Here is a 12,677-nt window from a genome sequence, read left to right on the forward strand (position 1 = left end):
TTGCCAACATAGGGACATGGTCATATGGCACGGACATTCGGCAAATGAGATACTTGAAAATTCATGTTTATATCCTTCGGTTGGACTGCCGATTATACTTACCTTACGGGAAATTTGTAGAGTCTCAATCAATTCGGAACGTGTGCGTTCAGCATGACGATATTGAATCCTTACGTTTGTTTTCTCCGGCCTACTGGGGATAGAATTTTTCTGGAGAATTTTTTTTATTATTAGTTTAGATTTATTTAATTCGGGTTTTATTATATTTTAAGGGTTAAATTTTTGAAATGTATTTTTTTTTTTTAATTTTATATTTAAAAAAATGTTGAGATAAATAGGTTTAATGGTTCATTTATAAGAATATTTAAAAAAAAAAATTATTGAAAATTCCAATCCGCTGTTCATTCTCACCTTAATTGAAAAAATAAAAATCCCTTATAAATTAGAAAATTTCAAATTTTTGGTTTTATATACACGAAATGAAAATTTTGAATCCTTGGTCAAATCTCTTTTATAATTAAGAATGGAAAATTTCAAATGGTTGGTAAAATCTTTATATTTATATTTGTATTGGTATTGCATTGTTACAACTATACGTTTGTTGCCATACCGATAAACCTTGTTTCTGTGTGTGCGGACTTTTACCTAGACAGCATCAGACGAAGATCAGGTACGGTAGATAGATGGATCGAGTCAACTTCTTCGAACGCGCCAAATTCGTAGATAAACTACTACTTATCACGCGGCTTCGTACCATCAACTTTTACTGTTTGTCGTGTGTATTTTCCGCAACCGTCTCAATCGTGAACAGGTCGTCACTAGACATTCAATATATACAGCTCGCTGGCTAGTTGGTCTAATTCAACCTACAGCCGCCTCATTTTCTTAGCAAAACCCACAACCTCCCTCTTCGGGATTTCTGCTTGCAGGCATTTAGAAGCCTCGTATTTTCATTCTGTTGGGCTCAAGTTCGTTATTGTTGCGTTCAATCAAGCGGGCGTTGCCAGGGATAGGTAGATAGATCAGAGGAGCGCTGTGAAAAAGCTTGAAAGAGAGCAGTAAGAATCCATGGGGAATCATCTGTGCTGTGCTAAACCGTCAAGAAACACCGCGGTCGCTAAAGTTATACGGTGGGACGATGGCAGCATTGAAGACTTTAGGGTGGCAATTAAGGTGGGAGAGCTGATGGTCGACAATCCCCGGCAATTTTTATGCGACTTCAGTAATCTCCAAGCAGGGCGTCGCATCGCACCCCTCGGTGCTGATGAGGGTTTGACATTTGGGAGCCTCTACGTTCTTTTCCCCATGGAAAAATATCTGCGTCGTGTACTCTCGCCTTCCGATATGGCCTCACTTAATTTGTTAGCATTCCAATGGAAGTCCGGCCAGAGAAAGTTCTCTGGCAATTCCAGAATCCTTCCATCGGTCGGCACTCAATATTTATATGAATTTTCATCAAAGAATGGCGGCGCCGAGAGATCCGATAAATTGCAGGAAAAAGTAGCAGAACGATCTGTGCCACCAAAGCTGGAGCTAGATGAAGAAGACGACCAGACGTTGGGGTTGGTGTTGGGCGACCAAAGGATACGCAGGTTTAGATATTGGAAACCAGCACTGGATACAATAAAGGAATCCCCTCGTTTTTCAAACCCTAAATCTTCCGAAGATCTTCACACTGATCTTCGACGGAGTGCATTGAACAGCTACAGACCGATAATTGAATTTTCAGGGCAATTTGACACAAAACCTGTGATATTTCGCAGATGCCTTTCTTTCTCAGAATCGAACCAAATCAAATGTAAGTCTGCGTTTTGACGCCGGATTTTACTGGCGGCAACGTATACTTGAAAATTTGATAATGTTTATATGCTGATGACAATGGTTTGAAAATTTGATAATGTCAAGCAATCATAAGTAGTGTTTTAAGCCGTTTCTGTTTATTGAAATGGTATTATACAGAGAAGGAATTTGTATATAATTAAAAGGTATATAGAAATATATATTAATAAAGTAGTTATTATAACTTATTCTCTTTTTACTAATTGAATTTGGTGCTATAATTTTTTCCGTTACTTTCCAAATATATATTAAGAAAATTTGCCCATAATGAAAAACCCATCACATAGCAGAAATTATCAAATCGTTAAAGGAATTAATAAAAGTATAAATGAAAAATGGATATCGCTCTCAAAACCCCTCCACAACATGGTGATCTCACGAGAATTTCCAAATATCTGTTAATAAATTTAATTTCTAGATCTTGACGTGAATTTCCAAACCAGTGCTTGGAAATAAATTTAGTTTTCCCCGGAGGAAAAGCTTAAAAATATAATTTAACTCGCAACAAATAGACTTAAATTTGCATTCCATTGCCATGGATATAATAAAATTAACTAGATCTTCCTAGCTAGAAATAATTTCTCATTTAGTCCTAAGCGTACACAGTTCAAAACGCAGAGTAAATCATTCATCATTTCGTTCCAATCGTACGCAGTTCAAAACACAGAGGGAATCACTCCATCTTTTCGTCCTAATGGTACACAGTTCAAAACAGATATTAAAACACAGTATTTGTTTAGGTGCCTTACGAGACGGTTCCTGAGGTTCTCTAGAAGAATCGTGTTATCAACTTCGTCTGTCTAAAATGCCTTTTTAACGAGTCTGACGCTCCAAGTCATTCAACTTGATCGCATCCACGAAATCTTCCTTCATTTGGATCTCGCCATTTTTGTTGCGTCCTGATGTCAAATCCGGAGCGAGAACAACCATCCATCTGAAACCGCTCAAAGTATTTACAACAAAGCATATGTCTGGTAGGGTGTTCACTAAATACATCGTAGAACCAATCAACTGCGCGTATGATGACGGATCAACAAGATTTGAATATGAACTTATCAGCTTCTTCAAACTGGTTATCTTGGGAGTTTCCATTGGCTTACAATATATCATACCAAACTTCCGTACGATCTTGATTACATATTTTCGTTGACCAAGAGAGATTTTCCGAGGTTTATGCTAGCGCCAAGTAATAATGCGCTAATTGAAGATCCTTCGTGTTGAATTCTGCCACTAGTTCCCTCTTACACTGAAGAATGAGATGCTCTACCCTGGTTATTAATAAATCATCCACATATAGTAACATGATCACTTGGTTCATTTTTTACTACTTTGATGTATAGATTCAGATATGCACTGCTTTTCACAAAACCAAGACTTATTAAATAGTTATCCTCATAAGTATATCGTGCACTAGGAGCTTGTTTTAAACTATATTGTGATTTCTTTAATCTGTAAACATGCGATTCCTTCCCATGGACCTCAAATCCTTGAGGTTGTTATATACATATTTCTTCATCAACTGTGCCATTAATAAAAGCGGTCTTCACATACATTTGATGTATATTCCATCCCATAGAAGCTACAAAAGAAAGAAGGTTTCTAATTATTGTGTATCTAGATGTAGCACCAAAAGTTTCATCATAGTCTACTCCCTCTTGTTGGGAAAATCCTCTGGCCACAAATATTTCTTTGTATTTTTCAATGCTTCCATCAATTGCATGCTTAATCTTATAAACCCACTTGGAAGTCACAACTGATTTATATTCTGGCCCGAGAACAATTTCCCAAACATCATTCTTCATTTTTTTTATCGATATTTTTCCATCATTGCATTCTTCAATACTTGTTGTTCAACAACGTTTTCATAAGTAGAGGGTTTTGATTCAGTGAGCTTAGTCATAATTGTTGCATAACTAGAGTACCTTTTGGGTCTCTTACTTTATTTGAATGTTCCACTTGGATTTGCATGTCCTTCATCTTATTGCAATTTTGTTCTAAGCCAAGTGGGTCTACTTCAGGTTTTTGGAATCATAACATGGTACATAGGTTCACCTGGTCCTTCCGGTTCTTCATGATGATCACATGAGGGTTTTTGGAGGATTAATTTTTCTTTGGACTATCTTAACTAGGAAAGACAAGTCCTGCTTCATCATTAGTGTCAATGGGGATATCCTTGGACTCTTTGTATGCAATACTTACATTAAATCTAACATCTCTACTTCCTTCAATGCAACAACATATGAATTACTATAACCAATGAAGATTCCTCTCATGCTTACGGCATCCAATTTCTTTCTCTTGTCCTTGGGAATGTGAAAGAATATCAAACGACGAAAGATCCCGAGATGATCAACATTTGGATTTTTTATAGTGAACACTTCTGCTAGAGTTGTCAACAAGATTTTTTTGATAAATTCTATTTTGAATGTATATTGTAGTCATGGAAGCTTCTCCCCAAACAAATTTTGGAAGATCTTGATCATGTATCATAAATATTAAACATTCTTCAATGGATCGATTCTTTCTTTCAGCTACACCATTCTTTTGGGAATTATAGTGAACTGTCAACTTCCTCTTAATCCTAACTTATTTACAAAAAGCTACAAGTTCTTTAGATGTATATTCACCTCCATTGTCAGATGTCAAGGTCTTAATATTATTTTCTTTCATGTTCTCAACTTCAGCCTTCAATTCGTTGAACTTATCGAACACTTCATCTTTAGACATTTAGAAATAGATCCAAGTCTTTCTAGAATAGTTGTTAATAAATGTTACATAATATAGATGAATACCAAGCGATTTTTCAAACATTGGTCCACACACATCATAATGAATTAGGTCCAAAATTCCTTTGAATCTTAAGTCACTGCTAGGAAATGACTTTTTCACATTTTTTCCAAGAGCACTCCTTTACAAACACCTCCATGTTTTTCTTTTAGTTTGGTCATACCTATAACCATTTGAATAAAGAATGGAAATATCTAATAACCAAGGTGGTCATATCTTCCATGCCATAATTTGCATGGATTTATGTCAATGCTTACTAAATCTTGAGGAGGAGGAATTAGAACTCTTTGCAACCTCCCCTCATGAATCCCAATAGTCGTAGCACTTTTTATATTAGATCCCTTAGCCCAAACAACCACTTTTACATCAATAAATGTTACCTATCTCCTTTATCTTCTAAACATGAAATAGAAAGTAAATTATTTTTCAAACCTGGAACATAGAGGATGTTTTTGAGATGAACATCCCCACAAGATTCCACCTTGATCGAGGTAGATTCAATGCCTTTAACTCGATAGCTATTTTTATCTCCAAGTTTGACCTTGTGAGAAGAACTTCCTTTTAATAGATTTTTTATCTGTTCACTGATCTAGGTGGATGTTGGTGGCCACCCACCTATCCCAGTTGGACCCCCACAACTGTCTCTTTCAATTTTTCAGTTTCCTTAATTGTAGCACAATTTACTGTTTTTATCAGTTTTTGGGGTCCTGAACATCCGGAGCTATTTTGAGTCCCTAAACAATGTTTTTTTGGGAAAACCGAGAGCAACATGGATTGTCGACCATTGTTGCTCTTCCCAAAGTTGAGGTCCTCGGATAGATCTTTCTATCAAGCTATTGTGTAGAATTTCCCACTGTAAATCACCAGATAATGCAATATACTAAAGCAAAATACTTGATCTACTTCTACAAGCAAACTTGCTGAAGCTTAATCGATTTTGAGCAAGATCAAATAGAACACATGTAACAGAGAATGAGAAAGAAATCACACATGAACATAGAAGAATACTCTGGGGAAAGCCTCAGCTAAAAACCTCGATCTTTGTATTATCATACAAGTGGAAGTATGTCCAGATTACGCAAAGCTTTAACTCACAAGCTATCGAACTCTTAGTACAATCCCTTTGCTACTCATAGAAAATCAAAGGCTTCTCACAAACCTTCTCCTCTACCCTCCAAGCCTCCTATTTCCTTGCGTAGTTTCTCTTGGGGTCCAATGCTACCACTGTGTCTAATTACCTCACACAATGCTCAGTAACCTCTGAAATAACTGCGCAATCCTGAAGGAGATAATTCCTTCTACATGGATGAGTTTCCTATATAGGAAAATTTCTCCAATTGATAGTACACTATCCCTTCCTCTGATCTCAACTGGGTCTCTGACTAAACTAACATGCATGAGTTATTTATTAGAGAATATTCAGTCATTTAAAGTGCAATAGTTACATGCATGCATGCATTAAATAACTGAATTCACAATCAGTTCCACAAACTGTTGGAACTAATATAATTAGACTTAGCTCAGTTAACTGAGCTAACTAATTACAACTCAAAGTACAACTCATCCTGATCTCCTTAATCAATGGATAACTTCCTCAATCAAAAGGGAAACTGTTGCATGTCTTCACATAGACTCCATGTTTGTTTTTCTACAACTAATTAACTCAAGATGAATTAATTAATTATTTTACAAACAACTGCTAAGATCAAATTCAAATTTTACTTCTCAATTTTATTTCAGGGACTAACTAAAATTGGAATCTATCCCGAAATACTATTTATAGCAATGCTATTTTTAACATTTCCATTTTTTCATTCCTTGTTTCTATGTCCAACGCTCATACCTAAAATGCTATTTATAGCAATGTTATTTTTAGCATTTCTTATTGCTATTTCCAACACTCCCTCTCAACAAGAAAGGCATTCAACTTGAACCCGATCTTGAACCATTGGAATGTTCTGCATGCAACACTTCTCCCTAGTGTTTTTGCTCCAACAACTCTAGAAACAAAAAAATCTCCCAACTGACCTCCCTGTTATGCTAGAAACATCCTCTGATGCTGAAGCTTCCTCTACCGCTGACAAGTTCTCCCTCTGTGACCTCTAAGCTGCTTCAACACTCCATGCATCTCACTCCATTGCACACCTCTTTGTGCCATCCTGCACTAGTGCAACACTCCTTTGTGTCTCTCATTGTTGCAGCCTGCTAGCTCTGCACTGTCTTGGGATTCCTGCACTGTAGCTATCTCTGCCGCTCCATTCATATCTGTCTCTACCCACTCAGCTAGTCCTACTACTTGTCATCGGGGCTCCCGTAGCAAGGTCTAATCAAAGAGGTTGGGTACCTCAATGATCCTTCCCTTATTCCAGCTTTCTTGGGACTGTCACTTGACATCGCCCCACCTCCAACCTAGAGGTATGGATGCATGTGATCCCTCTGCCCACTTGGTTCGAAATTTCCCCCTACTGGAGATCTTTGCATAAGTAGATGCCTCCACTCGGTCTCCTCTTGGCTTCTCTAGTTGTGGCTCCTCCACAACCTCCTGAAGCTACTTCACCAATTTTGGCTCCTCCACAATTGTCTAAGACTTCTTCTGGCACTGCATGTTGAGAGGTAATGTACTCTCCCTCTCAACCACCAAGTCTCCAACAATTTCCTTGCTCCTCAAGGCTTTGCATGCACCTTGAACCTCAAGAACATGTAGGTTCTTGATTCGTGAACTGATCTGCTTCACCTGTCTCGTGGTGATGTGTCTAAGGAAAACCTTTCCCTTACTAAAGACTACATCATAGCCTTTGTCTTCCAGCATTGCAATCGATACCAAGTTTTTCGTTAGTCCTGGCACATACTTCACATCTGTCAAGGTAATGCGAGCTCCATGCTCCCTCTAAAAAACAACCGTGCCTACTCCTGAGACACTATACTTTTCATCATTACCCATCGCTATGAGTATTTGGAGATCTTTCTCCTCCAAGGTGCTAAACAAACTCTTATCGCCGGTCATATGGAATGAAGCTCCACTATCAAGAAACCAACCACATCCCACCATGGATGAAACCATGCATGTGGAGAGGGTGAAATCCAACTCAAACTGTGAGGCCAATGCCTCACCTTCAAATCCTTCCTTAGGTCCCATCTTGGATTTCTTTAATGGACAATTTGTAGCAAAATGGCCCACCTCATGACAATGAAAGCATCACACTTTCGATTTGTCAAACTTCTTCCCAACATAGGAAGAACTTGATTTGGGATGAGAATCCTTCTCCTTCCCTTTCTTTGCCTTACTTGCTAAGGTGCAATTTTCTTCATCCTCCTTGGATGAAGAACCATATCTAGTGGTTCTCCTTATGTCCTTCTACGTCAGATCCAACCAAAGTTGTTCCCAATCTAGCAGTTTCTCTCTTCCATTTATTGAGTCTTGGTAGCTATGCCAGCTCTTAGGAAGACCGAGGAGAGCAAGACTCACCATGTCATCATTGGCTGTTGTGATCCACACACTTCCAAGCTCATCCCTGCAGGTGGTGAGCTTGTTAAGATATGTAGAGATCATGTCGCCCTTTTCACACTTGATTTTCCGAATCTTGTCTTTCAGCACCGGCTTCCTCTGATCGTTGTTGTTCTGATATAGATCTTTCTATGTTTTCCACATTGAAAATGGTGTCTCCTTCCCATGGAGGCTCGAGACAATGTGGTCTCGAACTCCCTCCAGGAGGATTGTCCTTGCTCTAGCCACACATTTCTTCCATTCCGCCAATTTTTGGGCATTAGCTACTGCTGGCTGAGGGACTTCTTGATCAATGAAGTCCTTTAGACCATTGTCCTCCAATACTGCTTCCATGCGATCCTTCCAGGCTATATAATTTGAGTTGCCATCAAGGGCATACTCGAGTCTCAAATCGCTGAACACCATTGGTGAAATTGAGATGTGATAAGAACTCTATTTCTACAATCAAGAACTTCAAAATTAAAACTTCTTCCTTCTTTGTATATTGTTCTTGCTTCAATCATCTTTGCTCTGATACCGTGTAGAAATTTCTCTATAGATCAGCTAGCTCTGATACCATGTAGAATTTCCCACCGTAGATCACCAAATAATGCAATATACTAAAGAAAAATACTTGATCCACTTCTACAAACAAGCTTGTAGAAGCTTAATCAATTTTGAGTGAGATAAAATAGAACACATATAACAAAGAATGAGAAAGCAATCACACATGAACACAGAAGAATACTCTGGGGAAAGCCTCAGCTAAAAACCCTGATCTCTGTATTATCATACAAGTGGAAATATGTCAAGATTACTCAAAGCTTTAGCTCACAAGATATCCAGCTCTCAATACAATCCCTATGCTACTCATAGAGAGTCAAAGGCATCTCACAAACCTTCTCCTCTGTCCTCCAAGCCTCCTATTTCCTTGCACAGTTTCTCTTGGGGTCCAATCCTGCCACATGTGTGTAATTACCTCACACACTGCTCACTAACCTCTAAAATAACTGCGTAATACTGAAGGAGATAATTCCTTCTACATGGATGAGTTTCCTATATAGGAAAATTTCTCCAACTAATAGTACATTCTCCCTTCCTCTGATCTCAACTGGGTCTCTGATTGAACTGACATGCATGAGTTATTTATGAGAGAATATTCAATTATCTGAAGTGCAGAAATTACATGCATGCATGCATTAACTAACTGAACTCACAATGAATTCCACAAATTGTTGGAACTAATCTAACTAGACTTAACTTAGTTAATTGAGCTAACTAATTACAACTCAAAGTACAACTCATCCTGATCTCCTTAATCAAGGGATAACTTCCTCAATCAAAGGGGAGACTATTGCATGTCTTCACATAGACTTCATGTTTGGATTTCTATAACTAATTAACTCAAGATGAATTAACTAATTATTTTACAAATAGCTGCTAAGATCAAATTTGAATTTTACTTCTCAATTTTAGTTTAGGGACTAACTAAAATTGGAATCTATCCCGAAATACTATTTATAGAAATGCTATTTTTAGCATTTACATTTTTTCATTCCTTGTTGCTATGTCCAACACTGGTACCTGAAATGTTATTTTTAGCATTTCTATTTTTAGTATTTCTTGTTGCTATTTCCAACATATTTTTTTTTGTCAAACAGAGACCGTATGCAAAAGTTACGACCCCGAGAGGTTGATGTACCAATTTTCCCAAATGGGGCCCACAGTTTAGCATTTCATCTCCTAGGGTTAGGTTTTTGGATGTTTAGGGCTTTCCATTGTTTTGCAATAATAAATAGGCCTTTAAGCCTCATTGTAACACAATTCAGAGGCATGTAGTCGCCACATCTCTTCTCAAAGATAAGCTACCATTACCCTAGTTGTTTATTTCCATTTCTGTTTGTAAGCATATTTCAATATTTTACATTAATGAAATGAAGTATTGTTTCTGTTGCATCCTTGTGTTTATGGTTATCTCTGTAATTTGTTGCGTTCCTGTTTAAATCTGAATTAGTGGTATCAGAGCGGTCTGCTTTTTCTCTATTTTTCTTTGCATGTCCCCAACGAGGTCAAGATATAAGGAGTTAGGGCTTAAATTGGTTGAACCTTTGCAATACTAGCCTCACAAATCTCGATGGCCTCCCATGGCAAATGAAAGGAAATATGGGGGGGCAGGAGATCCTACCAAAACCTTTCTCGAAAAAGCCCTCGAGCGACAAATGAATGTGATGATGGACAACTTTGCCCAGATTCTTCAGCGGCTACCCAAAGGCAATGCATCGGCTCCCAACAGCTACTCTGGAAACGCCACACCATTTAAGGTACAAGTTAATTTTGAAATCCCCATATTTGAGGGTCAAATAGACGTAGATGTCGTAGATAAATGGTTAAATCTATTAAATGGGTATTTTTCTACTCATGATTTTTCTAGTCGGGAAAAGATTATTTTCGTTGTTCTCAAAGTAGCCCCCCATGTCAAGGATTAGTGGAAAACCTACTGCGAGCAGAAGGATGAAAGTACAGGCTCACTATTTTCAGCCGCACCCACTTGGAATTCATTCCGTGATGCCATTAAGGAGTAGTTCTACCCTGTCAAAAGCTACAAGGACAAATAGATCAAGTGGACCACGCTACAGCAGGGAAGGGACCAAGATGTGCCAGAGTTCACAAACATTTTTCATACCCTTCATACACAGTTGGGTATCAAGGATTTTGAGCTACGTTTGGTACTCAAATACTGCGGTTGCCTACATAGGTACATCCATGAAGAGATGGAGTTCCTAAACATCTCCTCGCTCGGCACGACGTACCAATATGCTATCAAAATCAAGCAAAAGTTTAAACAGAAGAAGTGATACTTTGGGTTTGCGAATTAGAAGCAAGGGAAAGGCTTCCCCAAATCATAGAACCAAGGACAAATCCAAGATGTGGTGACCCAAGACAACCCATCGAAGCCGCAGGGAAAAAAAACACCACGAAGTCGAAGAAGGACACAGGAAAGTGGTGTGAGTTCCATAAAATCCCCACTCACAACACAAGTGAGTGCCAGACCAAGCAGTTGTTGGTGGCCAAGTTGAAGGCTTCAGAATCAGATGCATATTCTGACCTTGAGCCAGAACCTAACAAGGGGAATGGCAAAGGGAAGCAGATCATTGATGTGGAGCCCAGCACCACTGTTGCCACCACCAAGGTCTAGAAGAATGAGCCCGGAGATCCAAAGGAGGGGGAGCGTCTTTTCCACTCACAAATGTGGGTGAAGGGTTCACCGCTGCAATTCATTGTTGATAGTGGGAGCCATAAGAACCTCATTTCAGCAGAGGTCATGAAGTGGTTGGGCCTACTAACTACACCACACCCACAGCCATACAGTATCGGGTGGCTTCACCAAGGACGAGATCTCCGAGTCCGCCAATAGTGCCACCTTCCCTATAACATCAAACCATTCACAGACGAGGTAGTGTGTGATGTTGCACCTCTGGATGTTTATGATGTATTATTAAGCCAACGATACTTGTGGACGCGGCATGCTGTGTATGAGTCAAGGCCTCGTGCTGTCATCATTTCTTAGTGTAATTCATTATACAGGATACTAGAGATAGCCCCACCTACCTCCACCTCTTTTATCACTGCTAAGAAAGGTAGCAAGCTCATCTCGCAGACTAGGAAATTCATTTTCTGTCTGGTTCACTCCCAAATTAAGGGGAAGATCATCGCCACATCCATGACCCCCGTGAAGGGTTCCTCCACGCAGCAACAACAATAGAGGGATACGGTCATGAAAGAGCACAGGAACAACTTCTTCTCACCCATAGGGGTACTCACAAGTTTTAGGTGGGCAACAAAGTCTGGTTGCATCTGCAGAAAGAATGCCTTACAAGAGCCCATTAGAAACTGAGACCACTCCGACATGGTCCTTACACCATTACCAAGGCTATGCGAAACAATGATTTGGAGCATAGCATTCCCTCATTCCTTTGCCTACACTAAGTGTTCAATGTGTACCACACTCGACCATGCTTCCCACCATTACTGGACACATCCAAGAACGTAGAACAACGCACCAGAGACCAAGTTCAGTAGATGGAGGAACTCAACACAATGGGGACCATTGCTTCCTAAGGGGAGAGGAATGATCTAGGTGGATGTTGGTGGCCACCCACCTATCCCATTTGGACCCCCACAACTCTCTCTTTCAATTTTCCAGTTTCCTTAATTGTAGCATAGTTTACAACTTTTTACAGGTTTTTCAGCTCCTGAACTTTCAAAGCCATTTTGAGGCCCTAAACGATGTTTTTTTGGGAAAAACGGGAGCAACTTGGGGTGTCGACCAATGTTTCTCTTCCAAAAGTTGTAGTCCTCGGATAGATCTTTCTAACAAGCTATTATGTGCATCAAACGGAGACTGTATGCCAAAGTTACGACCCACGAGAAGTTGATATACCAATTTACCCAAATGGGGCCCACAGTTTCGTGTTGTTTTGTATGTTTAGTGTTTTCCATTGTTTCACAACAATAAATAAGCCTCTGAGCCTCATTGTAACACAGTTCAGAGGCATTTAGCTGCCAC

General features: G+C 39.1%; 1 protein-coding gene across 1 annotated transcript; it reads left to right on the plus strand.

Annotated features, from left to right (window-relative positions):
- Window positions 1-1,068: 1,068 nt before the first annotated feature.
- LOC149177980 (uncharacterized) lies at window positions 1,069-1,815 on the plus strand. Its single transcript, XM_089421942.1, has one exon. It carries the CDS (start codon window positions 1,069-1,071, stop codon window positions 1,813-1,815), a length of 747 nt encoding a protein of 248 aa, XP_089278068.1.
- Window positions 1,816-12,677: the final 10,862 nt, after the last annotated feature.

Source organism: Pinus tabuliformis, chromosome 4_1, assembly GCF_031772625.1.
Source record: "Pinus tabuliformis cultivar Carrire ecotype Pingquan chromosome 4_1, CPIR1, whole genome shotgun sequence".
In the NCBI taxonomy this organism is placed as follows: domain Eukaryota; kingdom Viridiplantae; phylum Streptophyta; class Pinopsida; order Pinales; family Pinaceae; genus Pinus; species Pinus tabuliformis.

Coding starts and splice junctions, on each gene's coding strand:
- LOC149177980 (XM_089421942.1), top strand. CDS start 1,069: ATGGGGAATCATCTGTGCTGTGCTAAACCGTCAAGAAACACCGCGGTC.